We start from the raw sequence: 27,399 nt of genomic DNA, 5'->3' as shown, positions 1-27,399 counted from the left end.
GCCATGCACCACACACTTCAATCTCATGGAATTAGACGTGGCTGCACACTTAAAAATTCGTTGCCAGGCAGCTTGTTGAAACTACTGCTCTCCAATTAGGAGAATGGCTCTCCTGTGGAGTCATTTTTTTCCCGTTAAGACACTGAAAGTTGTTTTTTGGAGTTTTTTTTTTATTCTGCATGTGGTCTGGAAGGCCTGTGGCCATGGGTTTGAACTTGTTAAAACGACGGAAGTGTGCAGCCTTGCCTTCACACCAGTTTCTCAGCGCTTCCGCCCTCTCCTGGTGCCATCATGGGGTTCCAGCCCTGCTGTTCCGTAGGGCTGGAATTCATCATCAAAATGGAAAAAGCTAGTTAGTCTCCCTTTCTCATCTGACATCCCCAAAATGAACCAGCAGAAGAACGAAATGTTACTTGCAACCGTTAAGAATAACCATGAAGGTTAACTAGCTTTTTACATTTCTTCATATCCCAAGTAGAAGCATTTTCAAGTGAAAGAACCCATTGAATGAATTTTTAAAGCCCCTGATGATCCAGCCCTCCCTCCCCCCCATACAGTGTTTCAGCTTTAGTGGAATTGCCTTTTCTTTGGGGAAATGGTTTCATTCTGAGTAGGGTGCCTCATATTTAAAATCGATATGGCTTTGTGATTCTGGTGTTGTTTTGCAAATGTGATAACATTTAGCCTTGCTAATGTTACACAAACCCTGGAGTTCTTTCCTTTCTTGCTGTTGACCTTCAATGCTTTGTTAGTCTAGTCTTGTCCTAATGACCTCAGTCATCCTAGAAAGCTTGGGCTTCTTCCCTATGGCTGGACTAAAGGCAGTTCCTTGTGCTGTGTTTTGTTTTTGACATTTTAACTGCAAAAAATGTAAACATTTTTATTAAAGTTTCTTAGAGGAATGAGGAGGGATTGGGGCATCTAAGCTTTCTTGAGCCCAAGCTGTGTTAGGTAAATAGTTGCATTCTTAGGGGGGTATACTGATGAGAGACTTTGCTGAATTAAAAAAAAAAAACAACTGTTTTGTTGGGGGGCACAGGCACAGAGATGGGTTGTAAAGATGGATTTCAGCGGCATTTTTAGGAATGTGTTTTAATTCTAAATTGTAACCTATTTGAATTTAGGTGAGATCTTTTGTGTTAAAACCCTTGCTTACCTTTTAAAAATGAAGCACATTTGGAATTCAAGAAATCCTGGGAGAATAGAAACCTTTCAGTTTATTTATTAGACGTTTCCTTTGATCGTGTAATTTACTTTTAAACAGCTGCCAGCCTTTAAATTATATATTTGTGGGGAGAATTGAATGAACTAGAAAAAAACTCCAACTTATTTCCATTTCATGAAAGTTTAATGAAGGCACCTATGTGGATATTCTGGTGAACAAAAATTGACTTGGTGCAAAAGAAATCCTGATCTCAACTGGCATGTCAATCCTCAGGGGAGTAAAAACCCTGCGACTAGTATCCCAGCCCTACGATTACTATTATGTGGTTTTAGAATGGAAGAACCTGGAATTTTGACCAGGTGGAATCAGTGGAAAAAGGAAGCAAGAATAAGAGCAAGAAGATTCAGGGGGCCCTTGGGGCAAAAAGACCTCAGAGGTCTGGGATGGCGGAATGATTCTGTTTTTACTTGTGTTTCCTATGCCTGTCCTTAGGCTGGTGCTGAGGGGGAGAGGGGAAGGTGCCTTGAAGTTGCTCTCGTGGGAGAAGGGATAGTGCCTGGCTGGGGGGGTAGGGGGAGTTCTGGCCTATGCACTGCCACTCTCTGTCCCCTGTTGTGCCCATCCATCAGCAAATGTGGCCTCTGACCTACATCAGTGGCTCCTAGACATCTTCAGACGCTGTCCTGGGACCCCTGTCTGCCTAGGAATAAGGATTTGCAAGTCATCAGGAAAATAATTACAATATAAAATTGTATCATTAAGCTAATTTCACTAATGGAAAAGTCTACCTTTTTAAATTTTTTTTCTTAAAAGATTTATTAGAGAGAGAGAGAGCATGCACACACGTGCAGGGGAAGGGGCAAAGGGAGAGGGAGAGGAGAATCTCAAGCAGACTCCCTGCCAAACACAGAGCCCATTGCAGGGCTAGATTAGAGGACACTGAGATGACGACCTGAGCCGAAACCCAGAGTCCGAGGCTCAGCCGACTGAGCCACCCAAGCACTACCCTACCTTTTTTTATTTTCTAGGATTATGTCTTTTTTACAATTTTTATAGTCTAATGGTTATCAGGTTAGTTTATTTATTGGTTGGTTTATTTATGGAAATTATAGTGATAGCGTAGGTGATAGCTTCCTTCTTTCTATTTAAAAAATGCCCTTACTGGGCAAAACGTAAAATTGGCAACTATATTGATGATCACTTTGCTCCTGATGTTGAAACTGCAGCGGCTTTGGAACTTTGTAGCCCATAAGGCCTATTCTTACAAACTCCACATTCTAAGCAGTTTCCCCCGACCACCAGACGTGTTTTGGCTTAAAAGCCGTTGCTTTACAAAAGTTGTTCTGCTGAAACCCAGAGAGGGAGTCAGTGTCCTTGTTGGTGGGACTTATTCACCCCTTCCTTGGTGGGGCACTCCAGGTCTTATCTCTGTTGCAAGTGGGATGCATTTGGAGTTTCTAGGCCCCAATTGTACATCTTTTTCGTTATCGAGAGAAAAGTGGACCTGGCAGGTTAGTAGGAATAGCCTGCTGCTGTGTATTAATGACTTGCGGCTGGAGGCTGGGTTCCCTGCTGCCATTTCTCAGTTGCTCGGCTGCCTTTATGAGGTGGGTGGAGGATGGTGGGCAGGAGAATAGAGACGTCGTTCTAAAAGAATGCATGAAGGGCTGTTCTCATGTCCCTGTGGCCAGCACCACACCGGTTTTAGCTGAAGAACAGCCTTTGGGGATTGGCTTGAAAAGGTGCTTTCTCTTCCCTAGTTCCCCTGAGTCCTGCTGTCTGGGCAGGGGGCCGGCGGGGGCGGGGGGAGGGGTACCAGTGATGGAAACTCATGGCAAAGACTATTCCTGGAAGCACCTCTTTTCCTGTCTTGGGTGAGATATTAGAAAGGTAAGTTGAATGCAGTACCTTAAAAAAACAACAATTAGAAAATAAATAATTATTTAGATATATACACATTAAGTTTATGACTTGGTCTTAGGGATTTCCAGAATTATTGCTGGGGTACAAAAGGCTTCAAGTTCTGTCTTCTCAGTGGGTACCGGTAACTGAATTGTAATAACTGAGGCACCTTGAGTCAGTCTGGCGGAGAACCGTGACACTGACTTTCTCAAACCGAATGTAGTGTTTGTGGTTCAGGGGCAAGAGAAGCAAGCATTTTGCCCCAGTAGTCTACAGAACTGTCTCCCCATGATAGGACCCTGGCAACTTTATGTCCTTCCCTCTCGGGGTTTTCCTGTGCCAGCTTGGGAGAGGGACATTTTTGCAAACCCTTGTCCAATTTTAGGATTCATACACATTTTGGAAATAAAGACCTGACATGGTGGTATAATATCTCCAACTCCTATTCTTTCTCTCAGCCTTGAAATGGATCCAATAGCTTGTTTCTAGAGATTTCCAGTAATGGGGGAAAGGGAGGGTGAATATTTAACAAGATGCATTTCAGGATCTCTTGCTCTGCTCAGGGATTGCCTTTTTTGACTCCCACACCCCATCCAGGCAGCCCCCCACCCCAGGGTGGCACAAAGGGCCTGGGGGCAAGTCTAAATAGCAGGAACTACAATTCTCTGACCTCAGGCAGTGGATCTGGGTCACCAGGAGGATGAGCAACTGCTGTTTCCCTGTTTCCTATTCCTTCCTGGCAGCAAATCCCTGATTTATGAGCTGCACTGATTTCTCTCAAAGTGAGTGAGGGAGACGGTAGGATGGCAGTACTCCTCTCGAGAATGCGATCTCGGCTTGACCTGTTTATATGAACTCCAGTTCCTGGTCTTATAACCCCAGTCCTTACCTGTAGCACATATCCCTCATAAACTCCTTGCTGTCTCTCTCCCCAGGTGGAGCTACCTAGGCCGTGGTTGCTTCACCTCTAACATTACTTACTTCATTTGCAGTTTTTTATTCCATTGTATTAGCTTGAGCTGTTCCCACGGCAACCAGGAGCTGTAAGTTCACTCTGCTGAATTCTGGTCCTGACAGGTCCAGTTTCAACTGATCTCCTTTCACCTAATGTTTTGTGCTCACAGTAATTATAAAATACTCCTCAGGTCTGCCGGTCTCTTTCCCTCGTTTGTCTGTCTGTCCCTAAGCACTCATCGACGTGTGCACTTTTTAAAATATGTATTTTCATTTTAATTTTGTTAATGGACCTTGGTGTTTTTCTTTCTTGTGAATAACAGACATCACTCAGCATTTTCCCACATATGCGCTTGTCTTTCCAAATGTATCCCTTGTATAAGAGGAATCTATTTGTATCTGTCCTTTTTTTGATTTATTTTCCTCTGTAGTGATCTACTAAAGTATCATTCCAACAGAAGAAAAAGTTTATTTTAATTTCTTATATTAAACCGTGTTAAATTCCAATCTCTTGGGGCGCCTGGGTGGCTCAGTCGTTAAGTGTCTGCCTTCAGCTCAGGTCATGGTCCCAGGCGCTGGGATTGAGCCCCGCATCCACTTCCCTGCTCGGCGGGAAGCCTGCTTCTCCCTCTGCCCCTCCCCCTGCTTGTGTTCCCTCTCTCGCTGTGTCTCTCTCTGTCAAATAAATAAATAAAAATCTTTAATAATAAATTTAAAAAAAAGAAGCTCCAATCTCTTCTTCTGAAGAGTGATGTCGAAATTGCTGTATCTTGAGAAGCGTGCCAAAATAATCAAGACATTTCCATATTCGACATTTATCTATGTCTCATCCCGTAAGAGCTACTTTCATTTGTTTTCAGATTCTAGCACAGAATGCAGGTATATATAGCCCCAAATGATCCTGTTTTTAACAAATGTGCATGTGTCTAGCCCTCCAAACCAAAAGACTTTTATATCTATAAGATCTACTCTAAACGCTCTCACTTGATCTGGGAAAGGAATCTTGGGCTGAATCCACCTTTTCCCCACACATCCCTTTGGGTTCCTGAGCAGGGGCAGGTGAGACAACACCCTAGCCCCAATGTCCCCAGCCTCCTTGAAGCTAGGGCCACCTGGCTCCAGAAAGTCGTTTGTAGCCCTTGAGATCTTGCCAGCATTCTGTCCCAGATAGAGTTCTTACAATTTTCAGACTGGATTTAAAAAAAAAAAAAGTAAGCCCCATGGTAGTTCACCAATAAGGGACAACGGGGGTCACCATGGTAACAAATTGGTGGCAAGAGCCAAACACATTATCCAGAGTTCTCCCACCTGCTAAATAGCCTCTCTAATCTACGTCCTTGTTTTATAATCTGGTGATTGAAAAATAACATCAATATAGGACGATCATAAATTGAACTGAGAAGACTTTAAGACTATTGGAAACTGGACTGTAGATTACAGTGACCTTTCCCACACTGTGTCACCCCATTCCTTGCTTTAGTATTATTTTAGACTCACGTCTCTTTCCAAATACCCTGCATATTCCAAAATACAGTCATTGTTTTCTCTGTGATGCCCAGATCCCTTCTGCTTGGTCAGAGGGAGTGCATGGTAGCCTCCTGAAAGTTACTGCTGATGTCTTTGAGAGCATCCTTGCTCCAGTGTGGCAACAAGGCAGCCCAGACCCATCTCAATTCTTCTGTCGCAAACATGAACTTGAACAACTCTGGTTCCATTCCATGGAGAACAAGTCAGAGACGAACCTCTGGTGTTAGGGATGCATATCCCATAGCCTCCACCATGGCTAGTGGGGGAAATATTAGCATGATACCAAAGGAGAGATTACTTCAAGCACCTTAGTGATACTTTATTTTTATGAAGAACATAAAGATCACAATGTTACCTCCAATATAATTCCAGTCTCATTCAGTGTTTCCTGCCTTTATGTGAGCCCTTATTAAGCTGTTTCTGTTTCTCTGCGAGGTAACAGATTTCCTGGGGGCAAGTCTGGTACGGTGCCCTGCTTTCTCCATTTATTTAAAAAGCACCTTTGGCATACCTACTGTATGACATTTTCATCTTCTGGTTTCATGGCACCATTCTGTAGCGTGTTAAGGAAGCCCTTCCTTAGAAAGATCTTTCTTGATTCTTCAAGCTGTATAAACAATTGTAGATGAATATTGATTAGTAGGCAGTAATAGGTTACCAGGAATTTTTGTAGCTGCCTTGCTAAAGTCTGTCTGTTCCTCAGGCTCTCCCTCTCACTTTGGACTGACTCTCTTAGATAACCTGTTAGCATCTTCTGGTTTCTGGGGATCATTAGTCAGCAGCAGTCTCTCCAAGAGTAATAAACAGAGATCAGCTACAGTGTTCTTTTTTTTTTTTAAGTGTTGTTGAAATAAAATTGACATACAATACTTGTGTAAGTTTCAAGTATGCAGCATAATGACTTGACATACATATATTGTAACATTGTTACCACAGCAAGTTTAGTAAATAACCACCATCTTATGTAGTCACAAAAAAATTTTTTTCCTTGCGATGAGAACTTTTAGGATGTACTCTTAGCAACTTTCAAATATACCATATAGCAGTGTTACCTATAGTCATCAATCATATTGTACATGACATCCCCAGTACAGATTTATCTTATAACTGGAAGTTTGTCCCTTTTAACCACCTTTACCTAATTACTACTTCTGGTAACCACAGATCTGATCTCCTTTTCTATGACTTTGCCTCTTTTTAGATTCCATCTATAAGTGAGATTATACAGTTTTGTTTTTCTCTGTCTTATTTCCCTTAGCATAACACCCTCAGGGTCCATCTATGTTGTCACAAATGGCAGGATTTCCTTCTTTTTGTGACTGAATATATTGTGTGTATAACATGCATACACACACCACAACTTTTTAATCCATTCATCTGTCGATGGACACTTAGGTTGTTTTCATGTCTGGACTATTGTTAATAATGTTCACAGCGGTGAGCATGGGGGTGCAGATATCTCTTCAATGTAGTAATTTCATTTATACCCAGAGGTGGCATTGCTGGATCATATGGTGGTTCTATTTTGAATTTTTTGAGGACCCTCCATACTGTTTTCCACGGTGGCTGTATCAATTTACATTCCTACCAACAGTGCACAAGGATTCCCTTTTCTCCATATCCTTGCCGGCTTTGTTATCCCTTGGAGGTTTTTTTGCCAAGGGGGGATGATAGCCACTTAGGTGTGAGATGACCTCTTATTGTGGTTTTAATTTGCATTTTCCTAGCAGTTACTGATGTCGTACACCTTTTCATGTATCTGTTGGCCATTTTCATGTCGTCTTTGGAAAGATAGGTCTATTTGGGTCCTTCGCTTATTTTTTAATTGGATTATTTAAGGGTTTTTTTTTTTTTTTGCTATTGAGTTGTCTGAGTTCTTTATACATTGGATATTAACTCCTTATCAGATACATGATTTGTTAATATTTTCTTCCATTCTGTAGGTTGCCTTTTCACTTTGTTGTTTTTTTGCTGTGCAGATTTTTAGTTTGACATAGTCCCACTTGTTTCTTTTTTTCATTTTGTTGCTTGTACTTTAGGTGTCATATCAAAAAAATCCATTGACAAGACCTATATCCAAGGAGTTTTCCCTATGTTTTCTTCTAGGAGTTTTGTGGTTTCAGGTCTTACATTTAAGTCTTTAATCCATTTCAAGTTAATTTTTGTGAGTGGTATAAGACCGGGATCTAGTTTTGTTCTTTACATGTTTTTTTAAAGGTTTTATTTATTTGACAGCGTGCACACCAAGCAGGGGGAGCAGAAAAGGGAGAGGCAGGCTCCCTGCTGAGTAGGGAGCCTGATGCGGGGCTCAATCCCAGGACTCTGGGATCATGACCTGAGCCAAACACAGTCGCTTAACCAACTGAGCCACCCAGGTGCCTCTGTTCTTTACATTTAAATATCCACTTTTTCCAGCATCATTTATTGAGCAGACTGTGTTTTCTCCAAGTATTCTTGGCTCCCTTGACAAGTATTAGTTGTCTGTGTATGTGTGGGTTTATTTCTGAGCTCTCAATTCTGTTCCATTGGTCTATGTATATCTGTTTTTACGCCAGTACTATACTGTTTCGATTACTTTGTAATAAAGCTTGAAATCATGAACTGTGGTGTCTGCTGCCTCGTTCTTCTCTCCCGGTATTACTTTAGCTTTTGGGGTCTTGTGTTGTTCCATATAAATTTTAGGTGTTTTTTCTAGTTCTGTGAAAAATGTCATTGGAATCTCGATAGAGATTGCATTGAATCTATAGATAACTTTGGGTAGTATAAACATCTTAACAATATTCTTCCAATCCAGGAACACAGAAAACCTTTGCATCTATTTGTGTCTTCTTTGGTTTCTTGTATCAGTGTCTTACACTTACCAGTCTAAACAACTTTCACCTCTCCTTGGTTAAATTTATTCTTTTTTTTTTTTTAAGATTTTATTTATTTATTTGACAGGGAGAGAGACAGTGAGAGAGGGAACACAAGCAGGGGGAGTGGGAGAGGGAGAAGCAGGCTTCCCACGGAGCAGGGAGCCCGATGCAGGACTCGATCCCAGGACCCTGGGATCATGACCTGAGCCGAAGGCAGATGCTTAACGACTGAGCCACCCAGGCACCCCGGTTAAATTTATTCTTAAGTATTTTATTGTTTTTGATGCTATTGTAAATGAGATCGTTTTCTTTATTTTTCAGATAATTCATTGTTTGTAATGTTATTTTCAGTGCCAAGTCACCACGTTACATTAATGGTAACTACCAACCCCACTGAGAAATGATTGATTGATTGATTTTTCTCCAGCCATTGAAGGAGGCAAATGTCAGCACAACTGGAGTTGAGTTTTATTTTGGGGTTCGGATTGTGAACCATACTCCACGTTTCTGAGTGGCTCCCCTCCTCCTCTCACAGATCACTGTTGCTAATTTTAATATCTCTTCTTTCCCTTGCCCAGCGAAGCTTCTCTTGCGGCTCAAGGGAAGTTGGGTTTTACTGTCAGTCTTAGTAGGTTATCCTTCCAATGCCAGGGTGATGAATTTACTCTCTGCACAATGGGGAGAGGGCTTTGCTCTATCCATTTCCTGGCTTCCAGTCAAAGATCAGCAGAGAAGACTTCTTTTTAAAAAAACAAACATAACACTGTCATTTTTCTCTTTGACAGAGAACTAGGCGGTGGCTGGAACATTGAGACCTAAGCTAGACCTCTGAAAGGTGGGCCTTTGAAAGCAGCCACGTGAATAGCACTGCTCAAGTGTTAGAGGATTCAGAATACCTCTAAGAGACACGAACCTTGCAGACATGGAAAAGTAGAAAAACTGTAAATTTTAAATTGTAAAAATTCTAAGTCATAAAATTGTAAACTGTAAAAGTTGTAAATAAGAATGCAGAATGCTGAAGTGCACCCTTCAGGGCAGGGGACCTAGAAAGCACAGAACCAGAGTGAAAACAGAGCAGAAATGACTGACTAGGGAGAAGAATGACCCAGTAGTAAGAGAAGAAAAGTAAAAGACCTTCCCCCTAAACTGCGCTGTTCTTTGCCGTAAACTCTTATCTTTTCCCGGGCCCAGTGGAGTCCAGGCTGGTGGGCAAGGAGGTCTGGAATGTGGATGAGACAGCTCAGGAAGAGTCCAGCTGCCCTTCGACATGGTGAAGAGGGCGGTCTGGGGGTGGTCATGGTGGGACTCACCACACATGTGAAGGTAGGGATTTTTGTCTGTCCATCTGTCACAAAGATGCCAGCAGAGCTCAGAGACAGAGGAGCGGAGAAAGTCATTTTTAGTTTGACTAAAGCTGTCAAGGACAAAGGGAAGCAACCATGTTTGTTTTTGCTTCAGTGGGGGTCTAGAGAAACGCTAAAAGGACAGTCAGTCACTGGTCCAGAAGGACAGTTCTGAGAACAGAGAAGTACTTGCTGACTGTAAATATCATGCAGATTACTTAGATGAGGTCTCCAATGTGGCTGAGGAGTTCCTGAGGGGTGATTCTCGAGACTGGCATCAGGCTTCTGATGTCAGAACTACCTGAGAGCCCAGGCCCTATCACAGACCTACAATGAGAACCTTAGGGAATGGCCCAGCATTTTGTGCCAGAGGAGATTTGTTTCGCTTGCTTTGTTTTCATTTTTAATGCTTTACCAGTGATTCTGATAGATAGCCGGGATTGAAGATTACTTGTCTAGAATCAGTCCATGAGATGTTCAGAAGAATTGTGCTATTGTTCTCAGAGCAGAACGGATAGAAAGTATTAGGGGCACCTATATTCCTATCCTTACACGGGCCCATACGTACACAGAACTCTTAGGAATCAGCTTCTCCACCCAAGGCCACTTCATATACTTCAAGGAAAGACCAGGCTCTGTGTTTGTCTGTCAGATAATATATGGCCCTGGGCTTATTATATGGATGTAGAGAGAATAAGATGAATTGATCTCTGTCCAGCAAAATCATAATTGGGACTGGTATGAGGAATGAAAGAACATCCGGGAGAGTGGAGGGAAAAAAAAAGTAAGTTAAGGAGTGCAGGAGAAAGGAAGGAGGATCAAAAAATCTAAAGAGAATTGATTTCATTTTCTGCCTCATAGCCCACATGGGTAAAAGTGTTTGCACGCAGGTAGGACTCAATGGCGGTTTTATGGTAAAAACTTACTCCTATTTTATTATCCATAGAATGAACAAGGATTTTTTTTTCCTAGAGAAATAGTAATTAGAGACAGTGTTTGATTTTTTCACATCAAGGTAATCTGACCTTTCCGCTGTTAAACTCATTGTAGGAAATATTCAGTATATGTTAGCTTGGATGAAAGGCCATGACTGGGCAGAGTGCTTAGTCTTGACCCTATGTGGCCACTGGTCCACCGTTTCATCAGAGGCCTGATGAATGATGAGTATGGGTGGTTTGACTCAAAACCAGAGCAGTGACTGGAAAACAAATCCGGCTGCTGGGCTTCTTTTAGGTAAAGAATGAAGTGGGCAGTGTCGGGTTCTTAGAAGTCTGTTAGTCAGCTGTGGGACAAAGGGGGGGGAGACATTAATTCAGACAAAAAAAAATAATTGCTTCACCTCTTTCTAAAGTACACTTGCCATCAATCTAAATGTCATTACTACCCTGACTGACAAATATCTCCTGTCAGTTTGTTCTCTTAAAAGATACCATAAAAAGAAATATGTGTTAGAGCTGCCATTCTGGCTGTCTGGTTTCCCTGGGACATCTATGTTCAAAGGAAAGCACAGATGTTTCTAGAATGACCCTGTGCTGAATTTGGAGGCATCCCAACAGCCAGCTCTTGCCCCACCATGGAGAATGCTTATCCTCCTGTTTCAGAATCAGTGTTTGTGAGGGGCGCCTGTGTGGCTCAGTCAGCCCCGCATCTGGCTCTCTGCTCAGCAGGGAGTTGGCTTCTCCCTCTCTCCCTTTCCCTCTGTGCTCTCTCTCTCTCTCTCTTAAATAAAATCTTTTTTAAAAAAGAAAAGAATCCATGTCTGTGAAATCCTGGCCCTATTGGGAACCTCACAGAGTAATTTGATTTGTCCCCCAAACTCCATGGATTGGGAGAGGGGGAGGGGAAATCGTTGCACCTGTCTACATAGATTCTCATGGATCAAAAACTTATTTTTAGAGACTTGAAAGGAGATTCCTCAGTTGTCTTCAGCTGTGCATTCGGGGTTTAAGTCTGCACCGTGGAAGGACTCTTCTTTCTCATGGATTTAAGTGCTCACAGGAAAAAATGAATTCCGGGTCACCGCCGAAGCTTCTCTTCAATCCCCAGCTCATCTGAGCTATCTCTCAGATTTTACTTACTAAAATCTGTATAAGATTTGGGCCAGATTGGTGTAGGAGGGGCTTTTCCCTGGAACAGAATACCTCCCTGCTGTGTAGCCTCTTGCTGTACATGATGCTGATGACCCAGAACTTAGTTTCTCAGATCAGGCTGTGGCCTTTCATTCTTTTGTCCTGAAATACTTCCGTGTGACTGGGAAAGTTATGAGCTGAACAAAAATGAGATTGCCAGAGTCTTCTCCCCCAGGAAAAATAATTCCAGGTGCTTCCAAGAGGGTGGGTTGGCTGAATTGAATGAATTATAAGCTGTGGGAATGGTAAATTTGGCATTGGTTGTAGGTGGTTGGGGATGGGTTGTTGGTTTTGTGTCCTCCCTACTTAAAAAATGAAAGAACGGAGAATAGCCTGTTTTTAGGCATAGCTTTTGGAGCATTCTTCAGTCCTGTGATAGGAGGTGAAGGGAGGGGGAAGCACTGAGGGTGTAGGAGGTGGGGCTCCCTGGAGTCCCACCCCCCTGCATACCTTGCTGCAAGAGCGCTTAGCAGAAGGAGCAGTGACTGCCATAGGCCTTCAGCCAACCCGAGTCAGCCTTTTCTCTTGGGGGTCCTGTTGTGCTTCACAGCCTCTGCCATGTGGTCCTGTGGTTTTGGAAAGGCAACTGGGGAGACCGCCATGATCACTGAACTTGGGGAGGTGGGGCTCTCAGATGGCACACCTTCCTTCTGTTTTCTAAACTTCATTAAAATTCTATTTCATTATTTCCATTTTTAGCGATATCCCAAGAGTCCCGTCAATGATGCCAAGTACAAGTACATTTAGCTTAAAGGCCTACACTGTCCTGGTTGAGTTGCCCCTCAGACTCACTTGAAAGATTTCTGACAGTCAGGAGATTCTGTCCTGAAGGTGTGGCTTTCTGTAGACATTGGTTCAGGCTCCTCTAAGAGTTTTAGATCCATATTAACCACCCCGTTACAAATAGAAAATCAAGGTGTCAAATTAGAAGAATGGTCCCTTGTGCTTCTATAGTGTTTTCATATCCCAAGAGGGGGAGCCTAGGAAAAGCTGGATTTGGCAGTTACCTCACTGAAGAGTAGAGGATCTGATCCAGAAAAGGCGGTCAAGAAAAGTGTTTAGTGGCCTGCACTGGGCTCTCTGGGATGTCACACATAGTAAGGGAATTCAGATGACTAGAATGTGCTTATCTGTTGTCCTCTTCCCTGACTCTGACTTCAGAGCACAAGTCAAACTAATCGTGCTTGTGCCCTCCCATCCTGGGACTAGACTTTCTAAATTTCCGTGGACTACTTAATTATCATTAAAGAAGAAAAATTGTCCCTGCTACCAGGAGTGTATAATCCAAGACCTGTTTGGAAAATGCCCCATCGGTTTCTTTGTTGCCCTTTGAGCTGGGGAAGTATTGTCCTATCCCATCTGCCCACCCCTCTTAGAAAAGTGGGGACTTGGGAGTTTGATCAGAGGCGGGTAATGGGCTAGCCTGTAGCAATAGGAGGAGGTGGACCTGGAGTCTAGCAGCTGGGGGAGGCAGCCTTGGAGGCATGGAATAGTGGAGAAACCAAGTCTCCAGGAACAAGGATGGGATCCAAGGTGAAAGGTCCTCAAAGGACAGTCAGAGGAACCCGTGTGTTTGGGATTCCAGTAGGAGTGAGTTTCTGTGGCAGAGATTTTTTCCTCTAGAGTCTGGAGCTGGGCCTGAGGGAACTCAGGAGGGGTCAGAGGGGTCTTGGATAAAGACTGCCTCCGTGGAGTTTCCACTTAACACCAGAAAAGAGCTAGACTCTGGATCAATGCCGAAAAGAAGGCCTACTGCTATGCCTTGCCATCAGCCCTTCAGGCAGGGAAAGCCATTTACTGAGGATTCTGGCAAGCTAATGACATCCTTGAGCAAATGCAGTTTTAACAAATAGACAAAACACTTTTAGAGCACTCCATTTCTTTAAACACACGCCAACAGTTGTTGCCTCCAACATGCATGAGTTTTTTGTTGAAATGACATGATAGTAGTGTTAAAAATTTGGAAAAGTCTCCATTGGTCCTGCAACCAGCCAGTTGGCTATTGTATTTTTATAGGTTTCTTTATCATTCTTGCGTATGCATAACAGTTGAAGGCATTTTGCATTCTGCCTTTTCACAGTGACGTGTCACAAACACATTTCTCTGTGTTTCTGGTAGCCTCTGTAATTGACTTCTTTAATGGCTACGGGATAGAACATCCTGAAGAAGCGCATGATTTACTAGACAACATTTTTCTTTTGGACATTTAGGCTCCTTCCAGGCGTTTCATTTGCCTCCATTATAATGCTCTTATTACAACAGTGTGCGTACTTTTTTGCGTTTCTTGAATTACTCCCGGAAGTGAAATTACTACAGGAAAGGTTATGGACCTCTTTATGGCTCTGTTGTTATATTACCACACACAAGAGTTGCACTCAGTGTCACCTTGTGGGGGATCACACCAGCTAAATTACAGCTCTGACAGACTTGTGTTTTTCCCATTTTTTTGCAAACTTAGTTGATGTAAAATGATGTATAAAAATTGCTTTCGTTGTCATTCCTTTCATTACTAGAAGAGATAAAAAAAATCCCTTCCATCTGTTTTAATTTTATTTTATTCCTGATAGGAATCTTTTATTCATATCCTTTGCCTATTTCTTTACTTGAGGCTTAGTTTGTTTCTTAACATCTCAACAAGATGTTAACCCATTTGTCATAGTGATACAAAGTATTCTGTAATTTATTAAATGTTTCCAGTGCTCTGAAGTTCAGTGATCTTGGTACAATCTTATCTGTTTTTTGTTTCCTTGGAGTGCATCTGTTTCAAAGCATGGATAAATATTAGGTCTGTAAAGGAATGTGGACCATTCTATTACATGCTAGTTGTTCTAGAATTTAATTTTAAAATGAAATATTTAATTCTGTTATCCATCCAGAATCTTTTATATTTCCTGTGGCTCTTCCCGAATGCTTTTTTATTTGCTCTCCACCTATCGCAGAGACATTTGCTTAATAATCATGCCTCCCCCCACCCCCGCCAATGTACTAAAAATCTGCTTTATCACGTTATACTTGATAATTATTTATGGACTGCCTATACTGTGCTACATTCTTCTTTTTGAACCAGTACCAGAATGAACTAATTAATTTTACTTCATAACATTTACTAAAATTTAGTTCCCTTTTAGAATAAAAATTTCTTAATGTTCATATTGCCAGGTGAGTTTTATAGCAAGTTTGTTGAATTGCAAAATTCTCTCTTGGAATTTTCATTAAAACTGCCTTAAATCTGTAAGTTAAATTTGGAAGAACAGGCATTTACAAATATTGGTATTCTTATTCTGTAACAAAGTACACCTTTCCATTTCACAAATCAAATTATATTTTATAGAATAAAGGTTTGTGGGTTCATTCTGAAAGTTTAACTCGTCTAAGTACATTCCTAAAAATTGAATATTTTTTATCAGTCGTGAATAGAATCTTTGACTCTGTTTTCTAACTGAAAATAGTTACCTGCCTTTGTACTGTTAGGTGTTACTGGGGTGTTTTGTTTTTTTGGTTTTTACTTATCTGGCATCGTTATTAGTTGTCACTTGTATTTGAGGAAATGCAGCCCTCCTGAGCAACGTAAAGGACCTCTAGCACGTTCACGAAATAGTGCTCTGTGACCTTCTAGATCTGTGACCTTCTAGAAAGGGTTCTTTTTTTCTTTGATAGCCTAAAAGAGTAGAACAGAAGTGCAGTAGGGAAAATGAAAGCATGTACAACCGCGTCCAACAAAGGCTTTCATGCCCTCCACGTTCTCCCAGGAAGGTGGCCTCTAAAGCCTTTCATGGGGTATATTACATTCACCAGGGAGCCTTCCCAGACCCTGGGACCCACAAAGAGGAATTGGGGTTCCAGATTATAAAAGAAGGTAGCTTAGAGGCCTAACAGTCTTGAAATACTTACGTATGGCTGGAGAGAAGCACTGTTACCCTTTGTTTTTTGCCACATCAGGTTTATCTTACTGGGAGGCACCATCTTCTGGTAACCACCAAAAGAAATGTCAAGGATGGAATTCATTTTAAAATTACAGGCAAGATGATTGAATTAATGATCTAGTGGAACATGTTTCCTCTGGACCTGGCATCAGGGTGCTTTTACCAGCTTTGCCCTGCCCCACCCCCGTCCTGTGAGTTGGTACCAAGTAATCTCCTCCCATCAGTGGTGACAGTGGAGGTCACTTGTGGAGGGACAGAACTGCCATCCCAGTGAAGCCTCTCAGTCTTGAGGTCTGGAGCCCCTGTGAACAGGCCCGTGCAGTCTTCTGTGTAGCATATCACATCTTTCCTGGAATGTTATTTCAGAATTAGAGTCAAACCATGGAAAGAGTTAGTAGAAAATGTACTTCGACCCAGGTTCAAATCCACGCTCACTGCCTACAAGCTGAATATGGGAAAGTTTCTCTTTTCCCATCTGTAAAAGGGAGACAAAAAGACTACTTTGTGTAATTATTATTTATTCATTCAGGAAATATGAATATGAGTGCCTCCTCTTTGCCAGGCACTGATAAAAGTGATGTTGATGTGGCAGAGGGCACAATAGATGCACGGAGCTTTTATATGCTTGGGAGTAGCAGAGGAGAGATACATATCAAAGAGAACATGAATTCATATCAGCTAATAATAGCTGTCTCAAGAAATAATACATCAGCAAATTTAGAGTAAGGGTGATTTTTCTTTCAGAAGGGGTGATCAGAGAAGGCTTCTCTAATGAGATACGGAAGCGCAGAATTGAATGAAGACTGGGCATAAGCCATGAGGTTTTGGAGGAAGAACATTCCAGGTGGAGGGGAACGTGTGTGTCAAGGCCCTGTCATAGGAGGGAACATCCTAGTCTGAACAACAGAGGGAGTTCCAAGTGGCTGGAGCAGAGGTAGTGATGGGGAGCGTGCTCATGGTAGGTGCTGACGTCAGAGAGTTGGAAGGGAACCAGATCAAGGACAGCAGGGATCAGCAACCAAGGCCCGCGGCCATATCCAGGCTGCGGCTTGTTTGTGGATAGTCCTCTAGGTAAGAATGGTTTTTAAGTTTTGAAAAAGTCGGATGAAATAAAAAAGACTATGTGACAGAGACCACGTGTGCCCTGCAAAGTCTAAAATCTTTACTGTCTGGACTTTGACAGAGAAAATTTGCCAAATCCTGATGCAGGGTCTTGGAGGCCATGGTGAGGACTTTGCACTTCTGAGTGTGAAAAGGAGCCACGGTGGGTGGTATGTTGTGGTGGGGGAGCCCTGAACAAGAAGGACAGCTGTAAAAGAATGGCTCTGGCTGCCATGTTGGTTCAGACTATAAGAGGGAGTGGGAGTAGGGATGCAGCAGAGTTAGGAGGCCATTAGTGTCCAGGTGAAACAGGCAGTAGGTTGAACCAGCCTGGCAGCTGCAAGTTGACTACTTGGGTATAGAATAGATTTCAAAGATGGCACCCAGAGGTGCTTTGGCTTGACTGGGGAGCCTGAGGGGGGGAAGGAGTAAAGGATGACACCAAGATTTTTGGTCCACATTCTCCTGTTGTCATGGAAATGTAATGAAAGAATGATCTTTTCTGTCCCTAGGGTTTGATGCCTCCAATTCTTCCACCATTGTGTGATCAGGGTTACCTTCCGAAGGTACATTTTTGATTGTGACACTCTCCGTTTAAAAACCTCTACCAGTAAGAAAAACAGAACGAACAAACAAACAAAACCCCTACGCCAGTGTGCCAGTAGCTGTGGAACTGTCAGGCATAGTCCTCCATAATCTGACTGCCCTGTGCCTGTGCCCTTTTTTCCAGATGTTCCCTCTCATTTCAGCCGACCCCAGTGCTAGTCAGTGAATCATTGGCTAGTCCCCACGTGTACTTCATACTCTCCACCTCCAGGCCTTTGCTCATGTGGGTTCCTCTTTCCTACTCTCATTGATGGTCAACACTCGGACCTGTTAGGATCTACCTTATCGATAAAGCTATTCCTCAACATCTTTTTACCTTCTTGGTCTATTCCAGTGCTCCTTGTCTTTATCTGTTTTAATAGGCAGATTGTTTCCTCTTTGTAACATGGGTTTTTTAATTCATAAGTCTTTCTAGACTTTCTAGACCAGGCTACCAAGAGGGAGACAACATAGCATATGGTTAAATCCTGACTCTGCCCTTGGAACCTGTATGCCTTTGAGCAAGTTACTTAACCTCTTGAAGCCTCAGTTTGCATTGCTCTAAAATGGAGATAATTACTCTAGTTATGTCACAGCATTAATGGCAAATATAAAGTGAGATCGTTCACGTACCACACTTGGCATAGTTCTGTGCCTGCTCTATGCTTAGTGCTCACTAAATCCCAGCCGTATCAATTCACCTTCCTCTAGGAGCTGAGGAAGTATCTCCCTCTCCTGCTTCCCTGGTTACTTTGTACACTGGTTTTGTACACAGTAGGCAAATGAAGATGTTATAGAAACTAGAGCGAAATGAGCTCAAGTTCTGGGGTGAACTAGGAGTTCACTTCCCCCCACCACCACACCAGCCCTGTGATAGATGGCAAGATACTTACCCTCTTTGAACTTCAAATTCCTCACATTATAAATGGGGGAAATTATTCCTACTTAGGAAAGTCAGTAGGATGAGCCACGATGTTATGTAAAGCGCCTACGTATAGTGTGTGCCCAGAGTAGCTCTCCCCGGGATGATGATTATCAAAGGTTCTCAGAAAAAGCTCCTCTCCTCTTCCAAGCACTGAAGCTTGATCCTTCCTTAAGCAGTGGTTCTCAGAATGTCATCACTGGACCAACAACCTCAGTGTCCTGTCCCCTGGAACTTGTTAGAAATGCCGGTTCCCAGGCTCCACCCCTGGCCCTAGTGAAGCAAGTGCTGCAGAGCAGGGTCCAGCGGCTTAAGTTTTAACCAGCAGACAGAGAGAGAACCACTGCCCTAGCAGAGGGAGGAGTCGGGATGGGAAGCCTCCCAGGTGCTGCACAGTGCCGTTCCATTCAGTCCCAGTGGGGCGCCTGGACTTAGTCTCTCTGCTTTTCTGTTGGCACCATAATAAAGAACACGAGGGCCAGGAGATGTTTCCAGCAGTGCCAGAGAAGAGGAGGAGCACGGAGCTCTTCCGTGTCACTTTTTGCGGTCAGCGACGCTGGACTCTTTTTAAGTTTGCTCGCTGAGTTGATGGGAACAAAGACGAGGGTGTGACCCACGGTTAACACCAGGACATATAATGTAGTCAGTAGTTCAGTTGGAGACACGGGACCAGTTTGGGAGCACACCCACACGTAAGTCATCATGTGCTATCAATTAGCTTCTAATATTGCAGGTGTGCAGGGAAAATATCAGACTGACAGGATGTAAAAATTAGTTGGTATGCCTAATTTTAACATAGCTGTTGACACATTTGTAAATACAGCAACTGAAGTCAGTTCGAATGATTTCAAGGAATTTGGAAATAGCACAAAGAACATTTAATTCCTCCATCATATTGAAGCCTGGGAGCCCTTAAATCTCTCCAAGCTGTGAGGAAAAAGTACAGCCCCATTTATATATGGTTATCAGCTTTTTAAAAAAACATGATACCATGTCTATCATTTTTCTTTTCTTTAGGTTCCTGGTATGACATGAAAAGATTATCTCTTTGACAGAGTGATTCTTTTAATCCAAATAGAGTTGAAATAAAATGACTCTAGACTTATTATTCAGACCTGTGGCTTCTCTCCATACCCCTGGCTTTCCCCTTCATTGCTCATTGCTCTGAGGGAGGGTAGGCGCAGGAGAGGAGTGGAGCAGAACCTCAAACCAGCCTCTAGGGCTGCTGGTATGTGGGTCTAAATAAAATAAGGTGCATAAGAGGTGCCCTTGGCATATAGAAGGCAAATGTTAGAATCTCTTTTTATGATTCATTTCCACCTCAGGCTTTGGATACTGTTTTTGTGCGTTAGGGATGGGGTCCTCTGCTCAAATATTTTTGTGCATTAGGGATGGGGTCCTATGTTCAAATATTTTTTCCTAAAAGCGGTGTGTGATCCAAACTATTTGACTGTCTCTGAGGGGAGGGCAACAGGATAGGAAGAGATTTAGGTAAAAGGTTGAAAAAGTTGGTGCCCAAAAATTGTAGGATTTCTTGTAGATTTCAGTTTTTTCCATGATAAATAATAGTTTTGTCTCTGATCGTGTGCTGTTCGGTTCAGATAGTGACATGTAGCTGAGACTCCAGGAAAAAGCAGCAGACACAGTGGCTTTATGTTGGGCTGTCTCTTCTCTTGTGCCTTTCCTGCTTGTTGGCTGCCACTGAGTGAACAGCCAAGGTGGGGCTGTCCCGGGAGGCAGAGAAGGTACCAAGAAAGCCCCTCAACCGATGGGTCTATTTATGCATTACTGGTTGCCCTTTGAAAGTCCTGGATTTCAGAGCCATCTGGAATGGTGAGATCTGGGTAAATAGGACCCATTTAAGTGATTGGGCAGAAGGCCAAGTGCCTTGAAGGGAAAAGACTGCAGGGTACAGAATGTGACCATATGCCTGTCCCCCAAGCTGCTTTTCTGTCGCTAGGCTAGAGTTACATCACATTTGTTTCTCTCTCTCACTCTGAACGCTTCTGAGAAGTTTCAAAGGAAGGTAAGCAGTACCTATCTCATTTATATGCTTCTCTGGTGGAACAGCTCGGGGTTGCTGCTGATCCCGGGCAGGGGACATTTCCAAGAGGAGGTTTGGCCTCACACACCCTCTGCCAAGGATGTTGCATGGCTGTGGTCACCGTCTCCCCCTCGCCCGTAGGCTGGCCACTCACTTGTAGAATGAATTCTTTGGGAGCTTTGCCATGGGTCTTTTCTCTGTAGTCTGTCTTTCAGAATTCTTGTCTTGCTTTGCTCTCAGAGGGGCCACAAGAGGCCTGTGCTGACATTTTTCCTTGTGCTTCCCTACAGGCAGCACAAGGGGGTGGCCACAGGACCCTGCTATATGGCCACGCGATTCTCCTGCGGCACTCCTTCAGCGGAATGGTAAGCACATCCGGGTGTCTGCTTTCACCATTCGAGGAGGAAAAAGAGGGGGGAAAGTATAGGAAACCAACAAGCTTGTAGATTACATTAACAGTGGAAATAATTTGGAATGTAAATAATTAGAACACACTGTTTTCGCATTTCCATCATATTATCTCATTTTGCAATTATGGATTTGTTTAATGTTTGACTGCCCCCCTCCCCACTCCATGAGGCAGAGGACCATGTCTTTTTTTTTTTTTTTAATTTCACTAAACCTAACCCTACTAAGGACAGTGCCTTGACATACTAGATGCTCAATAAATATTTGTTGACTTGAAGAAATAAACCATGAAATAATGGACTTCTTGAGCATATAAGGAAAGCCAACATAGAAGAAAAATCAATCCGATGAGATTTTTGTGAAATTTCAACTCTTTGACTAGCTACAGGAAATGGGATGATATCCATTGCCTTCAGTCCTGGAATCATTGGAAGGCATTATGTGAATCCAGAGGCAGTAGGAAGATACGGAGCAGTCACAGAAAGCTCATCAGGCTGTAACTAGTTAGGGCTCTAGAACCAGAATCAACCAAAATGGGGATAACTCAATGGAAGCAGAAAAAAATTGTTCAGATTTGAAGTCAATGCAATCTGTAAAATAGAGATATTGGAGATCTTTGGCAGGGCATCTTAAGGAGAATATCGTGATCCCAATCAAGTGTAGTACGTGCTGGCTCTCATCATGTTTGCTCCTGTCCCTGCATCTGTCATCGTCACTTGCTCTCAGTGTGAGGAAGGCTTGTCCTCTTTGGCCCTAGTGGAAAATGTTGCATTAATTCAAGACGTCATTTTCACACGTTTACACCTGCAGTATGCGGCAAAGTTCATCTCAAAGCTCGAACTGTCACGCCGGCGGCGGGAGCATCCGCTGCCTCTTAAATAATTTATTTATTGCAGCATTTTTTTTTCCTGAGCACTGAGTAAGAAGTTGACCTTTTCAGCCTGAACATTCATCTGTTGTAGTCTTTCGTGGCAAAGGACTGAGAACAAAAGTGACCAAATGGAAGGTTATTGGAGCGGGAGATGGGGGACATTGAGAGAGTGGGGAACTCTGTATCCTGATGATGTCTAGAATTGAGAAGTGAGCGTGTATCTTTCAGAACCTGGTGTTTATGCATAGGGTGAATCAAACCTTCATACTTCTCTTTTCCTACGTAAATAGACCCAGCCCTCCAACAGCACACTTCTCATGGCTTTGAAAACTCAGGCTAACAGCATGGTAGCAATCTGAAGGATTGTTATTATATTTACTGTCCCCACCCCCCAAAAAATCCAACTCACAGTTAACATAAACTCTAGTTTTAGAGTTAAACTAGTTAGTTCTTTTTAGGAGCAGCTCTGAGAATGAAGCCGGTAACATATGACTTTGGACAATGAAATGACTCTCTACTTTTTCCTGTTGCAGAGAAGTAAAAAAAAGTAGAACTCAGAAAATACATTCCAAGTGCATATCTACCCACCAGTCTAATTCCAAGATCGGCCACTGTGCCTGTCAGTAAAGGAGGCGAGGAATGCGCCATGGGTTTTTTCCCCCCATTATTAAGTTTTTCTGAATATCGTTGTTAAGTTTTACACACACATGTATTTTTATGATTGCAAAAAAAAAAAGCATAGACACAAAGAAGTTCCATAGCTCATAGAAAGTTTGAAAAAACAAAATCGATAGAAGTGGGGGGAATCATCATGGTCCCTCCCACTGTCCAGAAAGAACTTCAGGTATCAGTTTGTATAATTCCTTTTAGCCTAGTTGCCAGGCATTTAAATTTTGCTTACCTGTTAACTGTGCAAATGTACTATGTTGTATATGTTCCATGCTATTACACACTTGTGATAAATACTCTTAATGGTAACATATTTCACAAAATGAAGTACCAAAGTTTATCAGCCTTTCCATTATTGTTGGTTGTATATGTTCCATTTATATTGTCTCCATTGTAAAAGTTCTTCAGTACCTTTGAACTAAAGCATATGATTAAATATGTTTGAAATACTGATTTCAAACTTATTTCTGTAGCATATGGTCCTAGAAGTTAAATCACTGGGTCATCAGATAAGAACATCTTTGAGATTTTAAATATACTATAAAAGCATGTTTCAAAATGTTACATACCAGTGAATATGATAAACAAGCCCTTTCTACAATAGCTCAGTGTTGAAATTGACGACTGGAAGCCAACTAGTGGTGAGATGCCAAGACCCAATAAAAGAGTGTGACTTCACTAGCATCTGCTCTTGTTTCACAGTATCTAACATGTTTGACCACATCAAGATCCCAGACAGATAAACTTGCCTTTGATGTAGGTCTACGAGAACATGCCACAGGTAAGTCAGCATTCCCAGATCTCCTACTCACTGGGGTCTTGGGCTAAGGGCTTAAGGATATTGAATATGTTCTTCATTTAGGGTTCCAAACCAACCAACCAGTGGGGTCAAGAAATAGGTCTGATAAAATTTAGGAGGTAGGAGACTAAGAAAGAAACAATGTGTGATAGAGACATAGGAACTAAGAATGAAGGAGAACATAATGCTTTCACCATAGTCATATACTTTGGGAAACACTTGCTATTTTTGTGTTTTGTTTGGAATTCAGTCAAAAATATTGACGGTCAGGAGGTGCATCCTGAGAAAGGTGGTAACCAGGATGATGTAGGTTCTCCCTGGAAATATAAGAGGACCAATATAACTATACATACTTATAGTTACAGTATCAAAGAAGAGTCTGATTTGCTGTGGGTTATTCCATAGACCAATGGAGCAGTAGGTAGAAGTTGAAAGGAGGCACACTTTACCTCAATGAAGAAGACCACTTTGCAATAGCTGCAATTATCTGGCAGACCTAACAGCTGGCCTTGGGGTGTAGGGTGCTCTCTGTGGCTTGGAAACATTCATAGGTAATCTGACCATCCATCGAGGGCAATGTATACGGAATTTCTGCTCCGTTTACAGGTTGGGCTATATAGCAGTCAGGATTCTTGGTTGCAAATGGCAGAAACTCACTCAAGCAGAATGAGAATTTACTGGGTGAACGTTGGGTAGGACCTGCTCTAAAGTAGAAACCCCAGGCTTGGAAAATGGACAGGAACAAAGAGAGGCCAGAGAAGAGAAAACATCCTAGGTCATACTACAGGAAGAGTCTACTTTGAATACAATCTTTAATATCATGACATTTACCCCAAATAGGAAGGGAAATTCCACTGTTGGGTAGTCAAAGGACAAAAGTCCATGTTATTCCCAAACTTTGTCAGTTCATAAGGGAATGATCCAAATTGTCTGATTTATCAAACAATCAAGAGATTAAACCATGTGCACCTGCCATCTCTGAGTTATGCACAGAGAGATGTATGAGAATTCCTGAGGAGAACCTCTGGCTCTCCACTTCTCATTTTTGTACAAAGCAGGAGAGTGGGCTTGCCTCCGCCCGTTGAGTTTTTTCCCTTAAAATAAGATTATATTTGCATTGGATTTGAGGTTGCTTTGCTTTCAGCTAAAGTGTAATTCTTAAAATATAATTTCCTCTAAGGTGTTGTCAACCTTTGCTGACAATTACAAAATGTGTGAAGTGCCACACTCACTGATTCTAAGTTGGCCTCTAAATATAAACCAGCTATCAGTCTTAGAGCACATAACCAGAAAAGTCCTATATGTTCATTCTTTTTACACCGGTAAAATGACTTCAGACTTTTTGAGAGTTAGAAAAAAATTGTTTGCTTTATTTTCTGTGACCCAATCATTCATTCATTTCAAACTGTCTTGGAAAACTGAAACTTTCCCCTGGTCAGATTCACTCATATCAGCTGTTCTGTCAGTGTCCTCTTCTAGAAACATCCACCATCATCCAGAAAATTTCCTTTGCCTCTCTTCTAGATTCCATGTTTCCCGGATCTCATGTTTTGTTTTGTTTTGTTTTGTTTTTGGGGGGTGGTTTTTTTTTTCCTCCTTGATTTACCACGTCACTTTGGTGGAGCCCATTATCCCATAGCTTTTACAAAAAAGATCCATGGGAGGTAAATTATCATCTAAAAGTTCCTTAATTCAAGCTTCGTAAGTAATTCATAGTATTCTACATTGGAAATATGTTTTGTCCTCCACATCATGAAGGTTTTCTTCCTTTTCTTCTAGCTCAGGCCTGGCTATTGATACATCTACATTCAGATTCCCGATCTTTTATGTAGGGACTATTTATATTTTCTCAGAGCCATTTAGATTTTTCTTTTGCCCTTCTGTCTGAAATTCCACAATGATATGTCTGGGCATGGATCCTATTTGTTCCAAGTCTCACGAGAATGGACCCTGGTGTGGATCTCTCTCCACTGTGCTAGGGACTCTGTGGGCCTTTTCAATCTGAATGCTTGTCTTGTAGCTTTGGGAAATGTTTAATACTATTTCTTCATTAATTCCTGAATTAATTTGTTTTCTCTGTTTATGCTTTCTGGAAATCCTCTAGATTGGTTTTCTAATTTTCTCTTCACTGCTATTTCTAATCTATTTCTCTTCATTCTTTTGGGGAGATTTTTTTTTTTTTTTTTTTTTTTTACTCTATCCTATAACCCTCTTGTTTCTTTCTCTTTCAGGATCAAAGAATTTTTCTCCAAAGGGATCATTCATGGATACTTTCATTTCTGCTTTATGAATGTAACTTTTTCTTACCTCTCTGAGATTATTAATTATATGACTTTTTAAAAGTTTTCTTTGACTCTCTGTAATCTTTTCTTTCTCCAAGTCTCTTTCCCCACTAATTTGTTCTTGCTGTTCATGTTAGTGACTTGACTTAGATGCCAGGTGATCCTTGGTCTCCCTTCATGTTCAGATCAAGGCAGTAAAAGCTGACCAGAAACCCTGAGTATGTGGCAATGGCTTGCCATCTGTTAAGCCTCACTTTTGGCTAACGTGGCAAGGACTAGGCATTTCACTGGAGATGCCCAGACAGAATTATATTTTATCTTGGGTAGTTTGGCTTTCCTAAAGAGGAATCCTTAAATTTGAGGGGAGGAGGAGATTTAGCATCCCAGCTAGTGTATGAGGCACAGAGGCAGAGGGAAAGGAGCTGGGGTTTTACTTATCAGGGCATAACATTTTAATGATTCTCTATTTTTCTCAATACTTTTCACTTCCTTGTATTTCAAAGCCAGAACTTTGATGGTTGGTCATTCCATGGATTTAACTCTAATCTTCTGTAGGGTAAAGGAGAAGGAGTCATCTGGCTGTGCAGGGTACAGAAAAAGATGTGCCAGGAGATAAAAGTTCCTTAATAGCTTCTAGTCAATTCTGCTTTCAACCCCACCTGCTGCTGCTACCTTTATAAGTAACTTACCTCCCAATTCCGGAGACTTTTCTGGGAAACACACAGCAGGGATGGCTTTATTTCTTGAAATCAACTTCTCCATTTTCTTACTTTCTTAAAGACTTGGATTTTAGCTTCCTCTTCACTAAAAGCATCTATCTGCTTTCCTTTTTCCAAATTGTCCATTTCTCTTCTTTGCTATCAACTTTTCACCTGCTGTCCTAGTCTTTGTGGATTTAGGCCTTTTGAAAATCTCTGATTTTTTAGTAGAATTACTCATGTTTTAATAGAATTTCATGGAGTGTATGGCAAAGATAAAAGTATGTAAGTAGTCACTAGACTAGTGAAGTTAATTCTTAAAAATTTGTAAGTGCCTTTGAAGAATACATTTTTCAATATGTCTTAAAAATATTCAAAGGCTTCTATAGTTTCTGGCCTCCAATACTCTCTCCCAAACACTGTCTTTCTGTCACTAGAGAGAGCAAAAGTGTTGGACATAGTCAAGTGGATATGGGGCTAAATCGAGACTGAGGTCTGGAGTATGTATGTGTGCGCATGTGCTCTTGAAGGATTGTTATCAGGAGAAAGGAGAATTGAGGGACAGAATTAGGGACACTGATTTCCATGAAGCACTGACTAACTCCAGGAACATTTATGTAGGAGAAGCCTGTTGGTGGACCATACATCCCGCTTCCAAACAGAGATCTGAGGGAGAGAAAGTTCGAATTGGTGATGACCTCATCCTCGTGAGCGTGTCCTCTGAAAGATACCTTGTAAGTACCTCCTAACGGACATCTTTTCACTTTCAGAATATTTTCGTTTAGGAACTAATGGCTGAGGTGAACTGAGCCACATTAGGTTGGGTAGGATAAGACTCCTTTGCACAGTACACCAGAAAGGTAGGTGGTTCAGTTCTCTCCCCTGCCACATTATCATGGGGCCTGGAAATTTAACTGTTAATTGTCCTTTCAGATTAAGGTACTGTGCCCAGCAACCCTGCTCAAATGCCCCAGGCACTTCCTGAGAAAACCATTTATACACTAGCTACCTTTACTGTGAATTTCTCACATGGTTTAGCTCTTGTCCAGCAAAGAACAAGCCAGAAACAACAGGATATAGAAAAATAAGCTGATGTGGGAGAAATGCATAATTTAAAATGTTTTGGCAAATGGCATGTCACAGGGGTTGAAAGATGCAGGTGAGATTTTTGCACCTGGGGATTCGGTACTGGGCGTCACTGACATCAAGCCCTCAGGTGTCC

General features: G+C 42.1%; 1 protein-coding gene across 1 annotated transcript in view; it reads left to right on the top strand.

Moving 5' to 3' along the window:
* The window catches only part of RYR3 (ryanodine receptor 3), a 364,573-nt gene that overhangs the window by 48,176 nt on the left and 288,998 nt on the right, over positions 1 to 27,399 (top strand). Inside the window, exons 5-7 of the mRNA XM_088025080.1 lie at positions 20,741 to 20,815; positions 23,101 to 23,179; positions 26,799 to 26,911. Of these exons, the coding sequence (XP_087881206.1) occupies positions 20,741 to 20,815; positions 23,101 to 23,179; positions 26,799 to 26,911 (267 nt within the window). The remainder of the gene's footprint in view (positions 1 to 20,740; positions 20,816 to 23,100; positions 23,180 to 26,798; positions 26,912 to 27,399) is intronic.

This window comes from Eumetopias jubatus, unplaced genomic scaffold (genome assembly GCF_037043125.1).
Source record: "Eumetopias jubatus isolate StellerSeaLion01/CBP00866 unplaced genomic scaffold, mEumJub1_p1.0 scaffold_7, whole genome shotgun sequence".
NCBI lineage: Eukaryota > Metazoa > Chordata > Mammalia > Carnivora > Otariidae > Eumetopias > Eumetopias jubatus.
This window is presented reverse-complemented; position numbering and strand designations above follow the sequence as displayed.